Raw genomic sequence first — 22,720 nt, 5'->3', positions numbered from 1 at the left:
AAACACGTCTCGCGGCGCTCTTTATCCCGCTTCTGCCTCTCCGGACCCATCACACGCCTCAGCCGCCTCGCTGACAACACACAGATCCACTTAAAACATCGGCAGGGCCGCAGCCAGATTAGCGCAGAGGATGTGTTCCCATGGGTGGAGGGAAATTGTGTGTGTGTGTGTGTGTGTGTGTGTGTGTGTGTGTGTGTGTGTGCACTGTGCAGAAGAGAGTATGAGGGCCAGAGGTGACTCACAGAGGTCAAAGGGAAAGAGGGGGAGAGAGTGAGGTAAGGAAATGAGAACAGATAAATGAAAAGAGAGCCGGTGGTTGGAGAAGAGTCCGGAAGAGTCTGTTTTTTCCCTTTTGTCCCCATCAACTTGAGTGATTTCAGTCTATTTATTCACATCTTGTTTTATTCAGAGATGGTATAGTCTTAACATTAATGCTTATTACAATCTGGCATAGCACAACATAACTACAGAACACTGAATACTACTACTGAATAACTAAGACATTAATGAAAATAACACAAAAGTACACCTGGCATTTTACCAAATTGAACATACATGGGAGAGGATATATCTCTTCAGCATATGTTTTATAGAAATATTCATGTGACTATAAAAAGACGACCAAAATCTGAGAAAATGACTGGTCTAAAAGATATTCTTAAACAGTGGGAAAAGTATTTGGTGTTATGATTGCCTAACAAGGCATGACTGGCTGGCCTCAGAGTGGCCCTAAACCTTCCTGTTCAACCCTGCAATGACTGTGGCGCCCCCTCTGGTAGAAACTTGCTCTGCGGCTCCTCCATCTCTCTCTCTTGTGTTGCGCCCTTGCTATTCTTGACCGGGGCGGATGGGCTCACCCTCACCAGGTACTCCAGCAGCGGGTAGGTGAGCACAGAGGCAGCCAGGCCAGAGAGAAGCAGGTAGGTCTTGGTGGAGAGGCAGAGGTGGGGGCTGTAGCCGAATGCCATCAGGAATCCCAGGGACTCCCACAGCCGGTAGTTGGCGAACGCTGCCTCCGTGTGGTCAGGAAAGAGAACTCCATACAGAGCTGAAAAAGCAGCAACCAGTAAGAGGTTAGACCCTAAGGCACATTCACATATCAGCATGTGCTCTTTTAATCAGGGTTGTAGTTGTAGTAGCTTATTCATCTGTCTAAAATGTCTCAGTTTTAATCATATATCTATGCTTAGACATAGATGGGAAGCCTTTTTAGGGATTGGATTTTTTATCACATCTGATTATCTTGAATGTCACTTTCGAATGAAGTATACTAAATACTGTGGTATCAATATTTTGTACTGTATGTGTAAACAATGTCTATGTAATGTATTGTATGTGGGTGTTTCTCCTGCACCATTAATCTGAGTCTGCCACACAGCATCAGCGATGCCCCAGAGGCCAGGGATCAAGAAAAAGACAACGAAATGGTCTGGATGAGGCCTCCAGAACAACAGCCCCATGGTGCAGCCAAAGTTGGTCAACGCAGCTGTGAGACAAACATAATAAATCACCCTGATCCTGCATTCATATGAGTGTGTACGCATCAATCATATGGATGGACTGATCTACATTAAAGACTATTCTATTCTACTTCTACATTGAAGACTATTCTCTACATTGAAGGCTCAAATTTAGATGTATAAACACAAGAAAACAAGAGAGTGAGAAAGAGAGAGAGGGGGGGGGAAGACAGAGAATATGCCTAAAATACCAATGCTCGTAAGTGTATGGAGTTCACACAGTACAGTTAAACCTGCAGTGAATGTGACATGTAGTTAGCATACCCAGGCAGAACAGAGCGATTCTTCCAGTAAAGCGTGCTATTTTCCCAAACACGAATGAGAACAGGGAATCGCAAGCACCAAAGCACATCATGGTGAAGCCAATGTAGTGTATCCCCAGAGCACAGGTGACATAGTTCTGCAGAAATAACATATCACCTGTACAGACATCTCGGTTACCACTATAAAGGTTGCAAATGTAGGACAGCTTGTGGAAAAATTAGCTGTATAGCCTTTTAGTCACATTAAAGTTAACCGACTTGAAATGTCATCTTACTTAAACTTACTATACTCTCACAATTTTCCTTGAATCTGTAATGTTTTCATTCCAATAACAAGGTATGCAATATCTAATAGTTCAGTACTCTTAACTCTAAATCTCTGGTCCTTTAATGAAAAGAGATGACATCTATGAGAGTACACACACTCACAGGTCCTCACCTTAGTGAACTCTCCCCACAGGAAGCTCTGCTCGAGACCACTGTAGATTGTCATTGGGATGAGCAGAAGGAGCTTCCTGTCCCTCATGAGTCTGATGGTGGCCAGAAACGTGCTACAGAAAGGTTCTCTGTTCCCTCTAAACTCCTTGGTCACTTCTCTGTCAATGTTGTCCAGGAACACGGCCACTAGAGCCATAGCCAGAAGGCCCACACCTAAGAAGAAATAATCCACTCAGTTAACCGCTGTTAATGGAATTCATAATTATGGATTCATCATTTTTCATTATCAATTAATGAATTATTCACCATTAATGAATCATTATTCCACTACGTTAACTACTGTGTGTTCAACTGACTAAACTTAAAGATGAAATGTCTGATCAATTATACCCCCAAATCAGTAGAACATCCATTTTATTAACAGATATATGAATACAAACATTACTAAAGTAATCAGAATCAGAAATCTGTATGTGGAAGTAGTGTACTGAACATAACATAACTTAGATCAGGCGATATTTGCATTCTTACCGATATAACAGCCCATAAGTGTGTAGACTAGTTTCTGCTCAGGCCGAGTATAGTTCCCAGATTGGATGAAATCATCGGCACACAAGCCTACTCCACAGTACTGCAACTTTTCTTCTGGAATCTCAGCTTCGAGAAGACAAGCGTTCAGACTCTCAGTCAATACTCTCCTCCTACGTTTGGCATATACGTATTATCATGTGTACCATTAATACCCTGTATAACTGTAGTGGTTGGTCTCCATTTTATATGGGCAGTGATTAAACTTCAATCATAAATAGCCTACAATGTTTGCCCATGTCTTCTGACTGTTGCCACTATATGTTCTTTGTGCAACAGTCTGATAACCTGATGTTCAGACTTAGTGTAGGTTGTCAATACCAATGGTCAGGCACTAACTAAGTGAAAACTCTTTACTTCTCCATACTGTACCTGGGAGTACAGATGAGATGAAAGTAAAGTTTAGGTTAATGAGTCTGGTGTTCCTTACCAACATGTGTGTCTTGACTGAAGATTAGGGAGGACAGGAGGTTTCCCCACACGGCAGACGACTGGAAAATGGCGAAGAAGATGCCAAAGTACTGTGTAAGGAGGTCCTGGGCTCGGCTGATGCCCCTCCCCTCTCTCTGGGCCTGCAGGTGGCCACTCATGGCCAGGTAGGTGCACTTGGCCGACCACAAGGGTCCGCCAGCCGCACCCAGCACAGCAGAGGTGGGAATCAGAGTCGCCCTGCAGAGAAAGTCTTTCTGAAAGGGCAATGCAGAACTATGCATTTACGCACACACAGACAAATATACAGAGAATCGAAAGCTAATGCTTATGAGTATAAGTATATATACTTTTTTGATCCCGTGAGGGAAATTTGGTCTCTGCATTTAACCCAATCGGTGAATTAGTGAAACACACTGCACACAGTGAGGTGAAGCACACACTAATCCCGGCGCAGTGAGCTGCCTGCTTTAACGGCGGCGCTTGGGGAGCAGTGAGGGGTTAGGTGCCTTGCTCAAGGGCACTTCAGCCGTGGCCACTGGTCGGGGCTCGAACCGGCAACCCTCCGGTTACAAGTCCAGAGTGCTAACCAGTGGGCCACGGCTGCCCTCATGAGAGCCCTCTCTTTAATAGGAGCACATGCATCATAAATCGATTACTACAATTTCCCATTCCAATATGATCTAAGGTAATCATAGACTACACTGCCATACTAATTGTACTATATAATACAAATATATGTTGATATTTTGGGAGGAAAAGAACATTATTCTGTGTGAATATGTGTCTGCTACTGTAGACATACTAAGACTGTGCCTGCTCATGATAGAATTGTCTGTCAATAATCAACATTCAGACTGTCAGTGTATGGAAGGGGTGAAGGAGTCCCACTGACCATACACAGTGGACAGAAATGAGAGTAAAGGTCGTCCTGGCCAGATGTCTGTATGTGTATGTGTGTGTGAGAGAGAGAGAGAGAGAGAGAGAGAGATAGAGTGAGAGAGTATGGGAGCACAAGGGTGAGGGAAAATGAGGGAAAATGTATTTGTGTGTGTGTGTGTGTGTTTGTGTATGTGTGTGTGTGTATGTGTATGTGCATGCGTGTGCGAATGTTATGTGCAATGGAGAGCGTCCATGCAGGATTTCACAGCTTGTGTACCAGCCTGGATAGAGGTTTCCACAGGAGTAGGTGACATAGCAGCCCATGGAGGCCACCATGGTCCACTTGCAGCCCAGGTTCTTGATGAGGATGGATGGCACAAACATGGCGGACAAGATGAGGGCGGCATAGATCACACTCAGACAGGTAACACCCATTCCCTGCTCAGCATTCAGACTACTCTGTCATCAAACATACACAGGTACGTAATTAATATATGTATCGTGTTATTTTGATTACTTTTATCTAAAATGTTTTACTGTAGTGTCATAGTACAAATATGTTTCTGGGACTTTAAAAAGCACAGGTTGATCTTCAACAAGTCTATCTAAAAAGAGGAAAAACTAAAGTTTGTCTCTGTAGGTCACATATGACCAGTGATAACTGGCAATTTTTTCTGTTTCTGTTCAAGATTTAATTGTTTTGACCATTTAAGTAATAGAGTTCAGTATACACCACAAAATAAAAACAAACAAACAAACAAAAAAAAGTCCATAATCTTGATAATAATTTATCTTTTTAAAAATTATTTTGTCATCGTGTATCCTGCTTAAATAGTAAGGTTCATTTTATTCCTAAATGGCAATGAGGTTATTTAGATGCATGGAATTCAGAAGAAGATTTACCTGCAAATTTGCAGTCTATACGTAGACTATGCATGCATGAGGTCATTTTGTTATAATGCAAAAGTACCAGGGTTTACCTGCAAGTTTTGTAAGCCTCCGTATGCTGTAAAAAGACATACAAATCCAAAGGACACCACCAGGACATTTTTCATATTCGGCCCAATCATCATTTCGACTGTGTTTAGAAGTACAGAGCTCCACACTCACTCTCTCATTCGGCTCTGTGTCTGATGTGTTCTTGTGCATAGCTCAGGGTTTCAACTGACACTGATCTGAACAAAGGGCCAATAAAGTTAGTTACAGACTTACTTGTGTGTGTGTATATGTGTGTGTGTGTGAGAGAGAGAGGGTGTGTGTTTTGTGTGTGTGTGTGTGTGAGTGAGAGAGAGAGAGAGAGAGAGAGAGAGAGAGAGAGAGAGAGAGAGAGAGACCCCATGAGTGTCATGAATAATCATTATAAGGAAAGTTTTGACTTCAGGAGCAAAGTGGTATACAATTTGTTGAACACCCACAAGGGGGCACTATTACCCTAACCTTGAGCTTGATGTCTTCTGCCTGCCTGAGTAGGCTAGTCAACAAACAAGTGATCAAAATCCCTTTGAAGCTGCTACTGTATATTAAGAGGCCTTTCAGTATGTGTGTGTGTATATATTGCTATATTAAGAGGCCTTTCAGTATGTGTGTGTGTGTGTATGTGTGTATATATATATGCCTCATCCCAGCATTGAGAGAAGTGGTTGACTGAAATCAAGACGACTTCACCCAGAGAGTATGAAGGCTTTATTCACATCTGCAACATGTTTTAAAAGCATACGAACAGAGTGACCTAAAATGAGTAGCCTACTTAGAAATAAAGACATTTGGGAAATAAAAAGTGATCCAGTGTCAGTACAGTAGTTATGATAAATATGTGATGCTAGAGTTAGTTTATTTACTTCAAAACCAGCAAATAGCCTATTCACCTGCATGCTCACACCTTTTCCGCATATACACATATACAACATACATTAACTGTACATAATATTTACAGCAAAAACTGTCTACAGTGTCAATTTTGTGAAAGTCATCCATCATTGAAAAGTGCTAGACATGTCAAATATTTAAAAGCAGTCCAATGCAGTTTTGGGTTTTTATTTTCTACTGCGTTCCCCCTATACAATTGTAAAGTACTTATATTTTACACTACTGTCATAAATACATCTCATATTGAGCACCCTTCCTCCTGTGCATATACATTTGTTTAGAAACCGGCAAAGATAATCTCTGAAGAACCAAGTCGACTGACATGGTAATATTACACAATTTTATAGAAATAGTAGGCTGTAGAAATAGTTGGCTATTGCACAATTGCCACAAAGTAATTTGTGATTGTCCAGGGAGGAGGAGAGTGAAGGTGCAGGTTCTACGTAGACGGTACTACAGCTGGAAAGGCACATCATCCTCCATACTGCACATTAGTTTGCCATCAAAATGACTTTGCTTTGAATGCCTTTAAGGGCTCCAGTAAACATAATGTCCATGTTTGCGCCTTTTCCCAGCATTGAGAGTATTGATGAAGATCATCCAGACAACTTCTAGCCTTGAGAGCCTGCAGCCCATCTCTCTCCTCACGTCCACATGTCCTGAGCAACCAGCTTAATCTTCTCTCTCTTACAGGCAGCTACTGGAAGAGGAGCCTCGCGGCTGTCCTTTTCTCCCACTGGCATCTGTGTCTGCTTGAAATTAACACACAATAAACGCTTAGTGTGTGTGTTTGTGGTGCAAATATGGAGAGGGAAACTTAACATTCTGAAAATACAAAAGCCACAATTACTGGAAGAAAACAGATGAATTTATAGAGCAGATGGATGTCATGTAAAAATCTTATTATATAATATTTAATCCTGAGAGTGATACTGATGCTGATTCTAATCCGAGAACCAGATCTATCCTAAATCAGTTAGACATCAGCGCTCTCTTAATTCAGTATCCTACATCATCCTTATACTTTTCAGTTCTTTCCACAATGTTCCATCTTTTAATTGTCACCAACTCTATTTTCTTTAGACTTTGAAATTGCCAGTGAGTGCCAAAAATCACAGTGACAATGGGACAGGATTGCTTTGCATAATCCCTTGTCAGTAATAGCCAGGCCTACTATATTTTCAACATATCAAGTCAATTGTATATTCCACAATCATTCTTTAATTACAATTGGCATCAAGTCTTACCTTAAAGGGGTCATAGAATGCAAAACCGACTTTACCCTGTCATAGATGAATAGCGATAGCCTGGGTGTTCCCATGCTGCCTTGCGCGTGATTTGATTCACGCTGCTAAGGCAGCCTGGAGACCATGGAGCAAATTTTCGCCTGAGATAGGGAACCAATCACAGAACAGGAGGGAAAGCAAGACGATGATGAGCTATGTACAGACGCATTTGATAGACATCCGTGGCACCCAATAAACGGATCTGGGCATTTTTTTCAAATATTTCAGAAATTATAAAGCAGACAGTTCTTCAAGGATATCGAAAATGAGCCACGGTCGTAAATGCAGTGTTCCAGGCTGAAACTTAGGCTACAAAGAAAGCGGAGACTTTCCATAGTCTTCCCAAGGATTCAAAAGTTCGAGGGGCATGGATAATGTTTTTCTACTAGAAGATCCCTGTAAAGTTCGACACTCCGTTATTAATTTGCAAAACATTTCACCGAAGTCATTTTTCAAAAACTTGGACAGTTTAAATCAGGATTTGCTACGCTGCTGTTACTGAAACGAGGGGCTGTTTCGACCGTAAGGTCATCACAACCGCATGCTGTAAGTATTATTTTGTCGCTAAGCAGTTATTAGCCATGCTAACGTGTATCTAGCAAGTAGAATGTGTGATTTAGTTCATTGGCAAGTTCATATTTAATTTTCCTGTGTGTCATTCGGATAAAACCTGTGTTGTCATGTTAACCTACATTTTACTATGCATGTTTGTCGAGATCTCTGACAGGTTATGTTCTCAGCAAGATAGCTAACTGAAGCTGAGTAAATTTGGTTGCTAAGCTGTAATATAACCCACATACGTTTTTGACGTCAGAAGTGGAAACAACTTCACGTTATCAAATGATATCTAGTCGGTATGTTGAAAACCGTGTTGTCTAAATACAATGGGTTTATTTGCACGTTCTTAGAACATTACAAGAACGACAACATGACAAACGCAGCATGACAAACAGATGCTCCAAGTGTGGCATCTTGCTGGGCTTAGAATATTAGCAAATTCTTTTGCTGTGAGTTAACAGCTTGGTGTGTGCATGCAAAAGTGACTTTCACTTGTGTTACAACATTTCTGTTGTTTGGTTTAGGTTTTATCTTGCAGCCATGCACTTCAATGCGAATGCTGAGTCCCCACAACAGAAGACAGCAAAGGAGAAACTATGTACAGACTTGCCAAACAATTTGTAAGTTTAATAAAATATACTTTTTTATTAAAAACAACAAATCAAAATGTGTAACAGTATAGGCACTAAAAAGAACTTATCGATTCACACACAACAGGCTGACTTAGACCTGATGCTACTGGTGTCAAAATCATCATCATCAGTACTGTAAACAAAGCACAATGTTCAGGGCCATACGATTTCTTTATTGTACAGTATACAGCCTACAATGCACTGTATTACAGTATCCAATATCCAAAAGTCCTCTTTCTTGTCCTCTTCGAGATCATCAAAGACCCTCTACCTGATTGGGATGCCGTCCAGTGGATTCCTGTGCCCCAGGACTTGTGTGCTCAGCTTGACAGACCTTCTATGGAGGATGCTGTTGCTGAACATGAGTCACGGTTCAGTCGACAAGGGGTCTGAATCCAACGTACTGCCCTGAAGTATCCGGATGCTCCCTCCATATGCGTAGCACCACACACGAGGGGATCATGACATGGACGCTTCTTCTAAGGAAACCCAAGCATCTGCTCACAAAAGACCTGTAGGCCAAGTCACTTTATTGCCTGCAACGAGAACAGGGTGGAAAAGCACATTTTTTACTATTTATTTTTTAATCTTTTACATTAGAGTATCACTGGACGATTGTTGGAAAAAAAAAAAATAAAGTTTGTCATTTTGTGGTGTTGATCAAAAATAAAGTTTGTCATTTTGTGGTGTTTTTGCAATATGCTGAACCAATAATGAATGTGTATTGGTTAAAAATATTTTATTTATATACTGTAACTGCTAACACTTGTATCAGATTGTCCTCACCTTTCCATCCCTCTGATTCTCAAACGGCCATGGTCAGCTCTGTAAATATTCATTGCATTTTGCAAAGAATAAATATAGAGGCACAACAGATCGAGGCCATGATGGTCATTCAGGTCAGCTCCTCAGGAACCTTCTTTTCATAACCTGTAAAAACAAACATAATGTCCCTGCTGTTATTTCGTAATTTTGAATGAGCAGGAAGCACAAAGTAGCTTAAGTAAATGTCTCCAGTTTTAGTTACCAGAGTTGTACGATCACATGGAAAGAAGGTAATAATCTCAACCAGATGTCAGCAGGATAGCTACAAGATTACATTAGACCTACTGACTGTACCTACTGTATTTTAAATAGTGATATTTATAGGATTTTTGATTATTGTACTCTACTCCATGGTACTATGTAAATTGCCCCTTGGGGATAAATAAAAGTGTAAAAGTGTGTAAATGTACCCATAACCTACATTTTTTTAGACCCCCCCCATGGATGAAATTCTACGAAACTTGGCATACCCCCAGAGAATGCCAGGTCAATCATACACATAATATTTGGTGCAGTTCTGAACATCTTAACTTAACACATAAACACACTGAGCAAAATATCTATCAGGTAGGCCTACATAGATTGTCACATGCCAAACAAAGCAACCTGGATGTTACTCATACATGAGTAGTACGAATAGGCTATACTATGACTAACTAGATGTGTGTGCATGTGTATATGTGTGCACCGCCATCTACAGGCCAATTAGTGTACAGTCACTAAATGTACACATAACCTAAATTTTTTTAGATCCCCCAATTTCATGGATGAAATTCTACAAAACTTGGCATACCCCCGGAGAATGCCAGGTCAATCATACACATAAAATTTGGTGCAGTTCTGAACATCTTAACTGAAGATAGGGGCGATTAAAAGAGAATGATATTGCATTTTCATTTTTTACCGGGGGGGGGGTGCAAATCACAAATGAGTGATTATGGGCCAGGTTGATGTGGGCCCTTGAGACCAACATACCATAAAAGATTCTTCATCCTCAGTGCCACGGTTCAGGTAGTTATTTAGGAAAAACTGCTTTTTTTGCGGTTCGGGGGGCCCAGCACGGGGGGGGGGGGGGAGTGGCCCCCGGGGACGAAACAAAAATGTTCCGTAAAAGTCTAGTGGGGCTACATACCCACCAAATTTCATGTGCACCGGTGTTTCGGTGTCCCGGCTATCGTTGACCAAAAATTCAGGAAGTAGATGACGGGGAAAAAAAAAACTTTGACAATCATTATATGACCGCTTCGCTAGCGGCGGTCATAATCATTATATGTGTGCATAATTATAGGCTAATCGATGCTGTTCAGGGAAATGCTATGATAGGCAATTGTTATGATGGCCAGATTGGCCACATCCATATACAATGAAAGCTGGGCACATAATGGCACTTGATCATCCTGAGTGAGAGAGGCAGCCATTGATGCCATTAAATACAAAGGTGGTGGATTTACATCAGTTAATTTACAGTAGCATATAAAATGAGAACAAACATTGTATGTGGGGTTGTACATTTTTGACTTGAGGGGAAGAACCTGATACGGGATAGGATTAGTATCTTGGCATCATACACACACACACAACTCACTGTAAATGAGACCAGCATACACACCCAGACATAGATGTGAATCATCTTCATCTTAGTCGGCAAAATGATGGCACTCTCGAGCAGCCTTCTGGAGGAAAAAACCTATATTGTCAAAAAAAATAAACGACGAGGACGAGGAAGACCCGAGCGCCCACATCCAGTGCCAAAGATGCATCCTACCCCTGCTACTCCTGTGGGGGTCGTGACCCCTGGGCCCAGCAGCGTGAGGCAGGGGTGCTGCTAGAAAATGTTGGACAATGACAGACAGACAATAGTTCTGCCACCCCCCACCTCAACTGTGTTACAGTAAGATACAAGTTGTTTATACTTCCTTCTTCTTTTTTCTTGTTTTAACATGTTTTCATTTTAATCTTTGAGAAATATGTGTCCACTGGAGACACAAGGAGTCTTCCTGAGAGCGAGCACTTCTCTCTGTGCCGTGCCCTGCCCAAAGACATGGCAGCACCAGGACAAACACACAAGCTACACTCGGCCTAACTGTACTCACTGGAGAGAGGAGATAAGTGGCCGCAACCGAGAGAGCGAGAGAGAGAGAGATCTTCCTATTTGGTGTCAGGCAACTATGTGCTTTGCGAAAGCCCACCGGCGAGCTTTATAGGTCTAGCTTGTGTTCCTACGCAGTAAGGGAGACATGTCGCCCTCTTGTGGTGAAAATGAGAAAGGAAGAAGAGGACGGCAAGGACCACTGACTTGAAAAAAAAACCATTTGGCAGTGGGCCTACTACCCGAGACACATTCAGACGGCAGCAAGCGGGGCAGACGTGATGAATGAGCATTGAGTCCAAGCAGGCAGACTGGGTCATGTCATCATCATTCCAAAGCCACTGGGACAAAGACTGAGCAACTGCATTAGAGAGAAAAAGAGCAGATGGATTATATCAAAAACGGTGAGGTCTTGCTCAGGCTTGAAGAATGGTAGGCTATGACTGGCGACTGAGACACAGACAGAATGATGATAGGCCTGTGTAAATTGTTTTGATATCTGATCTTCCTCTTCATTTTCAACCGATGAGTCTAAGGTGTAGGAAATGAGACACAAGTTGATCTTTACACCTTTGAATGCATAACTGAGTTCCCAATCAGGTTGAAGAGGAATACATGGGCTTGTGGAGTAAGAAATCATGAAAATATGTAAAAACAATGACAGTGTGGTAGAATAATATGGTTGAACAATATTTTGTGTTCAACCCCATACAGTCTTGAACTTTGACCCAAAATGATGATGACCTCATCAGGTTCTCTACCCTTTTATTCATACAGGGTTCCTACACATTTTCCATTTCAAAATTCCATACTTTTTCCATACTCATGTTCAAATTTCTCGGTAGATTTTTCTGACTATATTCTAGACATTGTCAATGGAGTGTTCTACTAGCACTGTGAATAGCTGTATAATAATGTTCATTATTAAAGGGATACCAGGCAAGCCTAATGCTTTTTCTCTACGAAGCTCCCCCTACCGTCTGTACGTGTAGATACGTGTGCGAGCCCTCTCTGGCTTCGCCGGCTCTGCCATTATACACACGTTTGCAACAATCGCTAGCGTTTCGTTAGCCTGCCTCTGTGCTGTGGATGCAGGATGTAAACTGATCCTGCTTCTCGCGATGTCTGAGACTTTGTGAGACAGAAGGTCGGCGGGTAGGATACACCGAACTTGCAAGTGGGATATTCTTCCTACAGGCAGTAGGGGCGGGCGAGAGAGCCTTCATTCGCCCCGTAATGAGTCATTTAACCATATACGACTTACGAAGATGATTAATTAACACGAAAACGTTGCCTGGTGTCCCTTTAACTTGTTAGCCCACAGAAAACACTTGCCCATTGTTGGATACTTTTTGTTGGGGAAGTGCTGAAATGGAAGGTGCACTCACATTTGATACAGCATAGCCTACATATGTTGGAGACTAGTGCACTGCTGGCAGAGGCCTCAGAAATCACAGTAAACAGTATTATTTGTTTGCAATAACAGTTTATCAGATAATGCAGTATCCATGTCTTGGTAACTTTTACAAAATCAAAAAAGTCTACTAGTGTTTTAGCCGAAAATAGCAGAGCTACGCAAACAAACCAGTGCACAATGGTGTAGAGCATGTGCATAGAACAGGGGTTCTCGATTTGTTTTTGGTACCAGGGTCCCCTTGTGGGAGAGATTTTTTTCTGAGGTCCCCCATTCAATTGTATCTTGATGTGGACTGACAACTTAAGCTACACAACAGTAGGAAGTATAAGTATATATACTTTTTTGATCCCGTGAGGGAAATTTGGTCTCTGCATTTAACCCAATCGGTGAAGTAGTGAAACACAAACAGCACACAGTGTACACACAGTGGGGTGAAGCACACACTAATCCCAGCGCAGTGAGCTGCTCGGGGAGCAGTAAGGGGTTAGGTGCCTTGCTCAAGGGCACTTCAGCCGCAGCCCACTGGTCGGGGCTCGAACCTGCAACCCTCCGGTTACAAGTCCAGAGTGCTAACCAGTGGGCCACGGCTGCCCCTCAATGGTTCTTTATGACCTGAGTGAAGTGATTAGAACTGTAGATTCAAATATTTCTCCATACCCTTGTTTCTTTTTTCCATACTTATCCAGACCTGGAAATTACTAAAATCAAATTCCATACTTTTCCAGGTTTTCCATACTCCGTAGGAACCCTGTTTATAGTAATTAACTGTATCAGGTACAATGAAGGTCCTTGAATGTGTTGGTGATTCTGTGCAAACAGTTTGTTGCAGCAATATTTTGTGTATGACTGCATATGACCTCGACCTTTGACCCGATGACCTTGAATTTCAGTCTAAACTTCATGTTGATTAAGTGTGCCAGGTTTGATGAAGATCCTTCAATATGCTAAGGAGATATTGCACAAACACTGTTGTGTAACTGAACATTTAATTTGAATAAGAGATTTGCAACAGGCTTTAAAAATCCCATATGCTATCATGTAAAAATATGCATAGCGTTCAGAAAAAAAATACAGAGAGAATGAATGAATTGCTCATAATTTATTTAGCTTTTAAATAGAGAATGAATTTAAGACGTAACCTTTTTGGTATTTCACTGACAAACACAGAAAGAAAACTAGACAACACAATGTCTTCATAATTATGGTATATCATCCACATCCCTGTGATTATACAATGTGTCTACACATGGCTATGTATAAAAATATCATTTAAAAATATATATTATGTAACTACAAAAACAGTAACAAAACCCTACATCCAGTTTCCCAGCCCATGTATTGATCAACGCTACAATAACTGACCTTTTAAATAGCACTTTTAGGGTAAATAATTATTTTTAAAAGTTTGCATAATATGTTTTTTTGTATAACAAATGCCCTGCACTTATAGAACACAGCCTATCTAAAACATTGTCTAATGAAATTTTGTCAGAACCGGTCACCCATGCAAATTCCCCCCCCTTGTGGCTAGAGGTGTCAACACACCATCTAAAGGCTCTAGTGAGGGCACACACAAAAGCACACGCCCAAGATGTAAAGATCATAGACCTCTGAAGTTTGCCTACAAAAAGGATTCAAAGTTGCCATCTTTGCCCATATAAGGAGATCCGAATGTTAATTGAAGCTAACTACCTTTGGCAAGTTGCATTGTAAGTTAGCTCTGGGGTAGCAAAGATCAAAGTGTGCCGTCTTCACGTATCGAAGATCACAGTATCCAGAGGCAGAGGACAAAAGTGTGTTTAGGAAAACGTCTGCATTTCCGATTTTTCCTTATATGGGCAAATATGGTAGCTTTTTTGTAGGCGAACTTCAGAGGTCTACTCTAGGAGTGAATGAGCGGTAACTGACTGGAGTGTTGTAAAAGAAGGAGGTCCCTGAGCTATGAGCTGTGTGGTCGTCATGATGTGTCTGATTTGGACCATTTGAGACAGGGCTATGTTATCAGCTGTATCAATAACATTAATGTCACTATCAACAATACACTTGCCATGGATGAGGTTGTAACAAGTTATAGCCCAAAACAAATCACATGTAAATGACAGAATTGGAGCTTGATTGACAGGGATATGGTATTACACCTGGTAGGATTGCTGAGTCACTTATAATTACACTGAGTTGAGTTCAGTGTGGTACATTTGGAGGTGTGTGTGTTTGTGCAGCTTTTAGGAGTTAACTGATTTTACTCCAATACAATTCACACACTCTATAGGTGTTGGGAAGTTTCACCATTCAGAGTGATAGGGTAGGTATGTGCACTGCTATGTGACGACATGGCCACTGAGATGCTGTCGACACACAGCACTTACGTCTTAACGAGATGGAGATGAGGGAGTGCTGATATTTTGGCTTTAAGCTATTACTGCATATTTCCTTCCAATGCCGTTTTAGGCCGTTCTCACAATATCATATTACTCAGTCACGCCATATAAATTGTAACCTGCTATTAGCGGAGGTGTGGAGAGATTGTCTTGTTCGTTCAGTCAGGATGACCTGGCATGCTGGGTGCTTAGGTAGGTAGACTCCAGAGTGGAGCATTGTTATGGCTTCAGTAAACATTCCATTTTTCCAAGGTTATCTGGGTGAAAGAGTATGGCCAAGCCTCACTCCTTCACCCACCCACACAACCCTGAGACGCGCTGTGGATACACCAGCCCTACGGTTTGGGCCGAGAAGGCACAGTCAGTAACATGCACTGCCATGCACAACTGAAAGGCTGAGGAAGTCATTTGTTCCTAGGGCCATTGAACTGTTCAATGCCTCACTAAAGGGAAGAGGAGAGATAGACTTCTCTGCTTAGTCTGTCTGCCTCTCCACCCTCTCCATGTCCATGTTTTTTGAGTACTGACTGCCCACTACTGCTTACTACTGTTTTACTATTGTACACAGCCTAATGTTTTCACTACTGTTTTACTGCTACACTGTTACCTCAACCTGTTCTTGCACTGAAATAGTTTTTTATTTTACCTTGTCTACATTACACTTTACTCTCCTATTTGTCTATATTATTTATGCTGGTCTCTAGACCTTACTGTTGCACTGTTGGACTAATGTTGGACTACTTTTTGCACCTTCACCATGACACCCACTCTCTTGAGCACCTTGCCAGGCACACACAACTAAGGACTATGGTTGGACTACTGTTTGCACCTTCACCATGACACTCACTCCCTTTAGCACCTCACCAGTCCTGGCCCTGTCACTACAAGCGTCTATGCTTGATCACACTCAAGCACATTGGACTTTCTTAATTTAACTTATATAGTGTATTTAGTGTTTAGTTTTGTTAGTTTCTTATCTTCTACTGTCTTTATTGTACAGTGGAGTTTAGTTATATGTTTATACTATACTAATGTTTACCATTTCTGTTGTAAGTGCATGTTATGTCTGTATGCTACTGAGACCCTTGAATTTCCCCTTGAGGATCAATAAAGTATCTATCTATCTATCTGTAACATTAGAACTGTGGTAGCAAACTACAGGGTAAAAGAAAAAAAAACAAAAAAAATAAAAGGGACATTTTTTTCTCAACAGTAAACACTAATGGAGAGAATAAATAAGGATCATTACACTCAATTTGCTAGATTTGGCTCACAAGTAACAAACTTCTTTTTCCTTAATTTAGGAAAATTAAAAACATAAACAAGTCTCTATACAATGTCATAAATTTGAATAGACTGGCTGCATTTATGCATATTTGTTGAAGGATGAACGCAAAAGCTGAATAGAGGTCTGCTGGTGGATGGATAACAGAAATGCAACTAAGAATGTAAAAAAGAGCAAAACAGATGCTTAAATAAAAAAAAGGAACCCTGACAAACCCTGGCACTAGAGTAGCCCAATCCTTGTACAGTAGGAGTGGACTTTAAACTTCAGGATCCTCTTTGGGCTCTGAAGGTTTTAGTTTTAGTGTTGCTAAACCACTCAGGGCAGGCTTGGGATCATTTTGGAATTAGAGTTTTGGAATCAGCATTTGACATAAACTGCTATGATATGATTGCTCAAAGTTATTTGTCTATATAATGGCATTATATTAAAATGCATACTTTACTGCATTTGAGGAAGGTCTTGGTCAACATTCATTTTAAGGCACGTGTGTGTTGGAAGGCACCAAACATGTACATCAACATACATGCACACACACACACATATATATATATATATATATGTAAATACATACATATGCAAGTATCCCTTACAAGATAAGATTCAACAGTTGCTTTCACAGTCTCCATTCTGAGCGGAGAGGCTTTGTGCATAGAGCACTGCGTCGGTGATGGTGAAGAACACCACCTTTGTGTGTGCCCCCTTCTCTTCGTAGTACCCGCCCCTCTCCAGCGACTCCGTGACGGAGGGGCAGCATCGTGCCAGCAGCAGACCCACGCCCACCTCCGCATAGTCCTTGCGCACCTCCTTGAGCGCGCCCACGCCGGCCGAGTCCAGGAAGAGCACGGCGCTGCAGTCCAGCACCAGGCTGTGGAAGCTGGCGTGCTGTAGCAGGATGGCCTCGTCGCTGGTCACCTTCACCTCTGCAGACTCAGGCGTTGAGAGTGTGCCGCTGTCTTTCTCGTCCCCGGAACCCTGTCGGACCCCGGTCGTCGTAAACGCCACGGCCTCGTCCACTAGCTTCTTGCGTCGTTTCTCCTGCTTGCGGCGCCGGGCCTTTTCCTGGAGCGGGTCGAGCCCCACGGCGCGGTACAGCGCTCGCTTGAAGAGCGCCTGGTTGGCATAGTAGATGGGCGCCTCATAACGGAACACGGCCACGCCGGGCTGTGTGTGCAGGCCCCTGTACTGGCCTATGTCCTCGTAGAGCTCGCCGTCCGCGGTCTGGCCCAGTGGCACGGCGCTGGCACGCTGTGTGCGGCCCAGGACGCAGAAGGCCGACACCAGGACCCCCACCAGCAGGCCCAGCTCGGTGTTGACAAGGGCGGAGGTCGCCATGGTGATGAGCCATATGAAAGCATCCACGTGGTTGGCCCGCCACATGCGCGGCACATCAAGGAACTTCCTCAGCGCCCCCCGGAGGTTCACCAAGATAATAACAGCCAGAACACACCTGGGGATACCAGCAAAGCATGTCATCAGGAGAGTACAAGACATTCAATTGATCAGGCAGCTACTTTGAATAAACCACACAAAAGAATTACAATGGATTTTGAATAAAACATTACAACATTAATGTTAAATACGACATTCAATAAAACATCTTTCATCAGTTGCCAAAGGGGAGTGGCACAGAGGAATGAAAAGCAGAAACATTAGCACTAGTATTCTATTCACATTCTATTTAATTCAATTCCAATCAGTCCAATCCAGATAAATAATACCTAAAATACCTTTTTTTATCCATGTAATCTGTGTAAAACTCAAAAGATTTGACTGTTTGTCCCCCATAAACAAATCAATTTTGAACAAAGTATTACAAAACCACTGCATTTAACAAAGCTACAGTATAACCATATAAGGGGATAAGTATATAAGAGTAAGCCACTAAGCCACACCACGCTCAATTCTTACTTCTGCAGGGAGTAGAAGAGAGGGGCGATGAGGAGCAGGACCAGCAGCAGCACCAGCGCCGAGACCAGTGCCGACAGCTGGGTCTGGCAGCCCGTCGACTCCTTCACCAGGGTCTTGGTCAGCGCCGCGCTGGTGGTGAAGCAGCGGAAGAACGAGGGCAGGATGTTGCAGAAGCCGATGGCGTACATCTCCTGGTTGGCGTCCACCGTGTAGCCGTGCTTCTTGGCGAACATCTCGGAGAGTGAGACGGTGATGGCGAACCCGACCAGCGCGATGGAGAAGGCGTCCACCGCCACCTCGGGGATGAGGTGCCAGGCGGGCAGCTGCGGCGGCAAGAAACCCGTGGGGATGGCGCCCGCCACCTCCGAGCCGTAGCGCTCGCGGAACCCGCCAAAGTGCGACGCCAGTGTGGCTGCGATCACCACAAACAGCTCGAAGGGGATGGGCGCCCGCAGCTTGGACTTGAAGCGGTCGTTGAGCTCCTTGGCTGGTACGAGCACCAGCAGGCACAGCAGGCTGGTCACCAGGTCGCACAGGTTGGTCTTGCCCAGGTTGCTGAGCAGACCGACCCAGGTCTTAATGAGGGAGCCCCAGCCCTGAGGCCGGGGTAGCTTAAGACCCAGCAGATACTTCAGCTGGGAGGTGAGGATGGTGAGGGAGGCGCCCGTGGCAAAGCCGCTCAGCAGGGAGTCGGACAGGAAGACGGAGACGAAGCCCACCTGCAGCAGCCCCATCAGCACCTGCGTAGAGCAGGGACGACAACCATCATCATCATCAACATCATCATTACCACAGAAATAACATCCTGATGGCTTCCTGCTATGCTCAATATGAATCAGGAACACAAGCAGTCAGAACGATGACAACACACATATCAACTAAACATCCTAATGTTCACATCACACACACACACACAGGTATAATAACACACTGGTGCATGAACCTCCTGGGGTCTGAGTGCTTTGTATTCCCGCTATACAGTCCTGACACATGCAGTCGCATGACAGACAGTAAGATACTTCACTGTGATTCTGTCATATGATACAACAGCATGTAGGAGTATGATGCACAACCTGTACAAACCTGTAAGAAGCAACACACACTATAACGGTGGATTAAAAGCACTAAACCACATCTTCCAGGATAACCAGTATGTCAAGCAATGACATGCTCCGATGAACTTGATGACTTTCAAGCAAAACACTTCACTAGGCTGTATCTATGGCCACTCTGCATTGCTTTGGACTTAACACATGTTGGTGGTCTTTTTAGGCACACAGAAAAACACCTGGCATTATTTTAAATTTGTGGGCTACCTTTCAGGATAAACAGCATATTTTCACTAGAATGCCACTGTCAAACTTTGCATCCAAATTTCCATATTTATTTGAACAAACAACCTAACTGCATTTGCCTGGATGTAAGATAGCTTGTTACAGTGTCACACCACAGTCAAAATGTCCTAATCGTGTAATTACATAGTATTTTATCCATTATACAATTAAAACCTAATTCTCATAAGTACATAATCTCTTAACTCATTGTGTGCCAAAAACGTAATATTATGTTTTTCCTTCCCATGCGTTTAGTGCCAAAAACGTAATATTACGTTTTAAGCTTTTTTTTTTTAAATTACGAAACTAGAGACTCTAACACACCTTATATGTGATTTTGGGAACTCTGTGATGAATGGAAATTAAATATATGACGATCGAAAACTCATGAAAACGCACAATCTGGACATTTTATCTAGACATTTTATCATAACTCGGTTGCCGCTTTGGGTCGAATCAGTGACGCATGCACGTCATCTCAAAACCAGGCCATTTTCGTGGGTCTATCACTAGGTGGCAGTCTCGCCAGGTCTCACTGATCACTTCCCGGAAAGTTTACAGGCAACACTTAGGGCCAATCTCAATTCTCTGTTTTACCCCTTCCCCTTCCCCTTCCCCTATCCCTTCATCTTACCCCTAGCCCTTGTCCCTCGCAAGCCCTCCCTGGCAAGACATAGGGGTGAAGAATATTCCCCTTGGAAATGAGATACCACTAGCCAACCATAAGGGAGAGCTGGATGATTGAAACACTTGAATTAACGTAATTTACAGAGATCGTACCACACTGAAAGCTAATATTTTGTCACTAGCAACCTGTCGTCTGTCAAATAGGCTATAATTGCATTTTCAGCTCGGAATAAAACCGTTCAGGAATTATTATGACCGCCGCGCAGCGAAGCGGCGGTCATATAGGTTTAGTCAGATTTTTTTTTTTTTCTTCTTTTTTTTCTTTTTCGCATGCCCAAATTTCCGTCAATGAGTCCCAAGACACTGAAAGACCAGGGTACACGAAACTTGGTGGGCATGTAACCCCACATGGATAGCATGGAACCATCGTTTTTCGTTTTGATCTGTAACCCCCCCGCTTGACTGGACCCCCCGAAAGGAGGGTAGGGCAGACGCAGTTTTCTGTGAATATCTCGAAAACCGTGGGGTTTAGGAGGACCATTTTTTTTTTGTATGTTGATCTCAAGGGGCCATGTCAACCCAATCTGTGACCTAACATAGTCAAAACTGCACGAAATTGGAAGTGTATGATCATTATGACACCCTCTGTATGCACGCCAAGTTTTGTGGAATTCCGTTCATGGGGGGCCACACAATAAATTAATTTATGTTACTATACACCAACTGGCCTGTAGGTGGCCGGAGACAGTTTTCTGTGAATATCTCGAGAACCGTAGGGCCTAGGAGGTCCATCTTTTTTATGTATGTTGGTCTTAAGGGGGCATGTCAACCCATCCCATTACCACTTATTTCATGTATAGCGCCACCTAGTTAAAAATTAAAAAGCAAAAAATGTGGTGTTTTCATCACAATATCTCTGGCTGACAAGGTCAAAACTGCACAAAATTAAAAGTGTAGGATCATTATGACACCCTCCGAATGCATGCCAAGTTTTGTGTACTTTCGTTCATGGGGGGCCTTACAATAAAATAATTTATGTGTACATTTAGTGACGTACACCAACAAGGATTCCCGGGACACTGAAAGACCGGGGTACACGAAACTTGGTGGGCATGTACTCCCACATGGATAGCATGGAACCGTCATTTTTTGTTTTGATCTGTAGCCCCCCCGCTGGACTGGACCCCCCGAAAGGAGGGTAGGGCAGACACAGTTCTCTGTGAATATCTTGAGAACTGTAGGGCCTAGGATGACCATTTTTTTCCGTATGTTTGCCTCCAGGGGTCATGTTAACCCATTTCATGTGCACACATGTGCACAAACAGATACACACACACACACACATACATTCACAGTAATGTCACAGGCACAAACACAAGCACGCACGCACACACACACACACGCACACACACACACACACACACACACACACACACTCACACACACACACACACACATAACATAAACATAACACAAACAATCAAGAATTTCTCAGAATTATAAACAGGCAAGATGGAGGTGGGGTTGTATAAAATGAATTTTACATGTGAAATCTATGAACTAATCATGTTTTGGTACTTGTTGTCTAGCAGATACCAGTGAGAATTGAGTGTGGATAATGCAATTTAGTGAGACAGTTAGAATCATATAGGCCTTTCAGCGTGATTTCTTTTTGTGGAAAAAATGTGCTGGACTGGGCGGCGGTCATATTTTGTACCGCTCTGCGGTACATCTAGTTTCAACAACAGCTGAACGTGCCTATGTTCGTTCGCAGCCTACCTTGGTCCGGGTGAATGAAACAGGGATGGGGGACAAAATAAACATGCAGTTTGCTATGTAAACATCCCACAACTCCTTTGATATTTTACAATAATATCCAAATGGTCGTTACTTGACATCAGAAGCAATCGCTACCTGCCTATGCGAGGAGTCGGCAGCAGTAGGCCTATGCAGCATTCATATCAGACGAGCGGTAAAAAAGTTCAGCGAATTTAGCTGCTGTTGGACTTTACATTTCTGACATGGTATGCTGCCAATTCGCGGGGTAGACATGGAAATATGTAAAATGTGAGACATTCGCGCAAATAATGATGTGCTGTTAACATTCACAAAACAGCGATTTTTTGAAAACTTCCTCGTGAAGAACAGGACCTTCAATATATGGTCACAAGATTGAATGCAACATAAAACAATTACCATTTTAATTTTATAATCCTTATTAATGCCAACACTTCATGTAAATGAATCGCGGTGTGCTTATTTTTCCGGTGTGAGCGGTGTATGTTGGGTGTTTCTCTTACCCCTCGGTTTCAAGTAAGCTACCGATCTTACTTGGTTTTAAGGGATATCTACCCCTTGCCCTTATCCCTACCCCTCGATCGAAATGAGAATT

At 42.7% G+C, this 22,720-nt stretch overlaps 2 protein-coding genes and 1 long non-coding RNA gene across 7 annotated transcripts in view; 1 reads left to right on the top strand and 2 right to left on the bottom strand.

Moving 5' to 3' along the window:
• Positions 1-22,720, bottom strand: part of slc26a2 (solute carrier family 26 member 2) — a 31,135-nt gene that overhangs the window by 840 nt on the left and 7,575 nt on the right. For 4 of the 5 annotated variants that reach the window (XM_042061406.1, XM_042061404.1, XM_042061405.1 and 1 more), the window contains exons 3-4: positions 18,368-19,107; positions 16,285-17,906 (exon numbers count right to left, since the gene is read on the bottom strand). In XM_042061406.1, coding sequence (XP_041917340.1) covers positions 17,060-17,906; positions 18,368-19,107 — 1,587 coding nt within the window. In that variant the 3' untranslated portion in view covers positions 16,285-17,059. Of the gene's footprint in view, positions 1-15,667; positions 15,671-16,284; positions 17,907-18,367; positions 19,108-22,720 lie in introns of those variants that run through there. The other variant, XR_006022195.1, reaches the window with a different exon arrangement.
• Positions 391-5,234, bottom strand: LOC121681591 (protein unc-93 homolog A-like). The gene is made up of 8 exons (XM_042061408.1): positions 5,101-5,234; positions 4,398-4,579; positions 3,240-3,478; positions 2,753-2,878; positions 2,223-2,434; positions 1,785-1,920; positions 1,355-1,486; positions 391-1,048 (listed from the first exon to the last, which is right to left on the bottom strand). Exons 1-8 carry the CDS (start codon positions 5,191-5,193, stop codon positions 744-746), a joined length of 1,425 nt encoding a protein of 474 aa, XP_041917342.1. The 5' UTR covers positions 5,194-5,234; the 3' UTR covers positions 391-743.
• LOC121681594 lies at positions 7,505-9,009 on the top strand. Its single transcript, XR_006022197.1, has 3 exons — positions 7,505-7,818; positions 8,355-8,450; positions 8,715-9,009. It is a non-coding gene; the product is annotated as an uncharacterized LOC121681594 (long non-coding RNA).

The sequence above is a fragment of the Alosa sapidissima genome, chromosome 14, assembly GCF_018492685.1.
Source record: "Alosa sapidissima isolate fAloSap1 chromosome 14, fAloSap1.pri, whole genome shotgun sequence".
In the NCBI taxonomy this organism is placed as follows: Eukaryota; Metazoa; Chordata; class Actinopteri; order Clupeiformes; family Clupeidae; genus Alosa; species Alosa sapidissima.
The sequence above is the reverse complement of the archived record's forward strand: the minus strand, read 5'-3'. Positions and strand labels throughout refer to the sequence as shown.

Excerpts from the sequence above, each read along its gene's own strand:
- LOC121681591 (XM_042061408.1), bottom strand. The coding sequence starts at position 5,193 with ATGATGATTGGGCCGAATATGAAAAATGTCCTGGTGGTGTCCTTTGGA. Across the intron at positions 4,580-5,100 it reads GAGGCTTACAAAACTTGCAG|AGTAGTCTGAATGCTGAGCA; the intron begins GTAAACCCTGGT and ends GTTTGATGACAG. Across the intron at positions 1,049-1,354 it reads GTGGCAGACTCAGATTAATG|CTCTGTATGGAGTTCTCTTT; the intron begins GTGCAGGAGAAA and ends CTGCTTTTTCAG.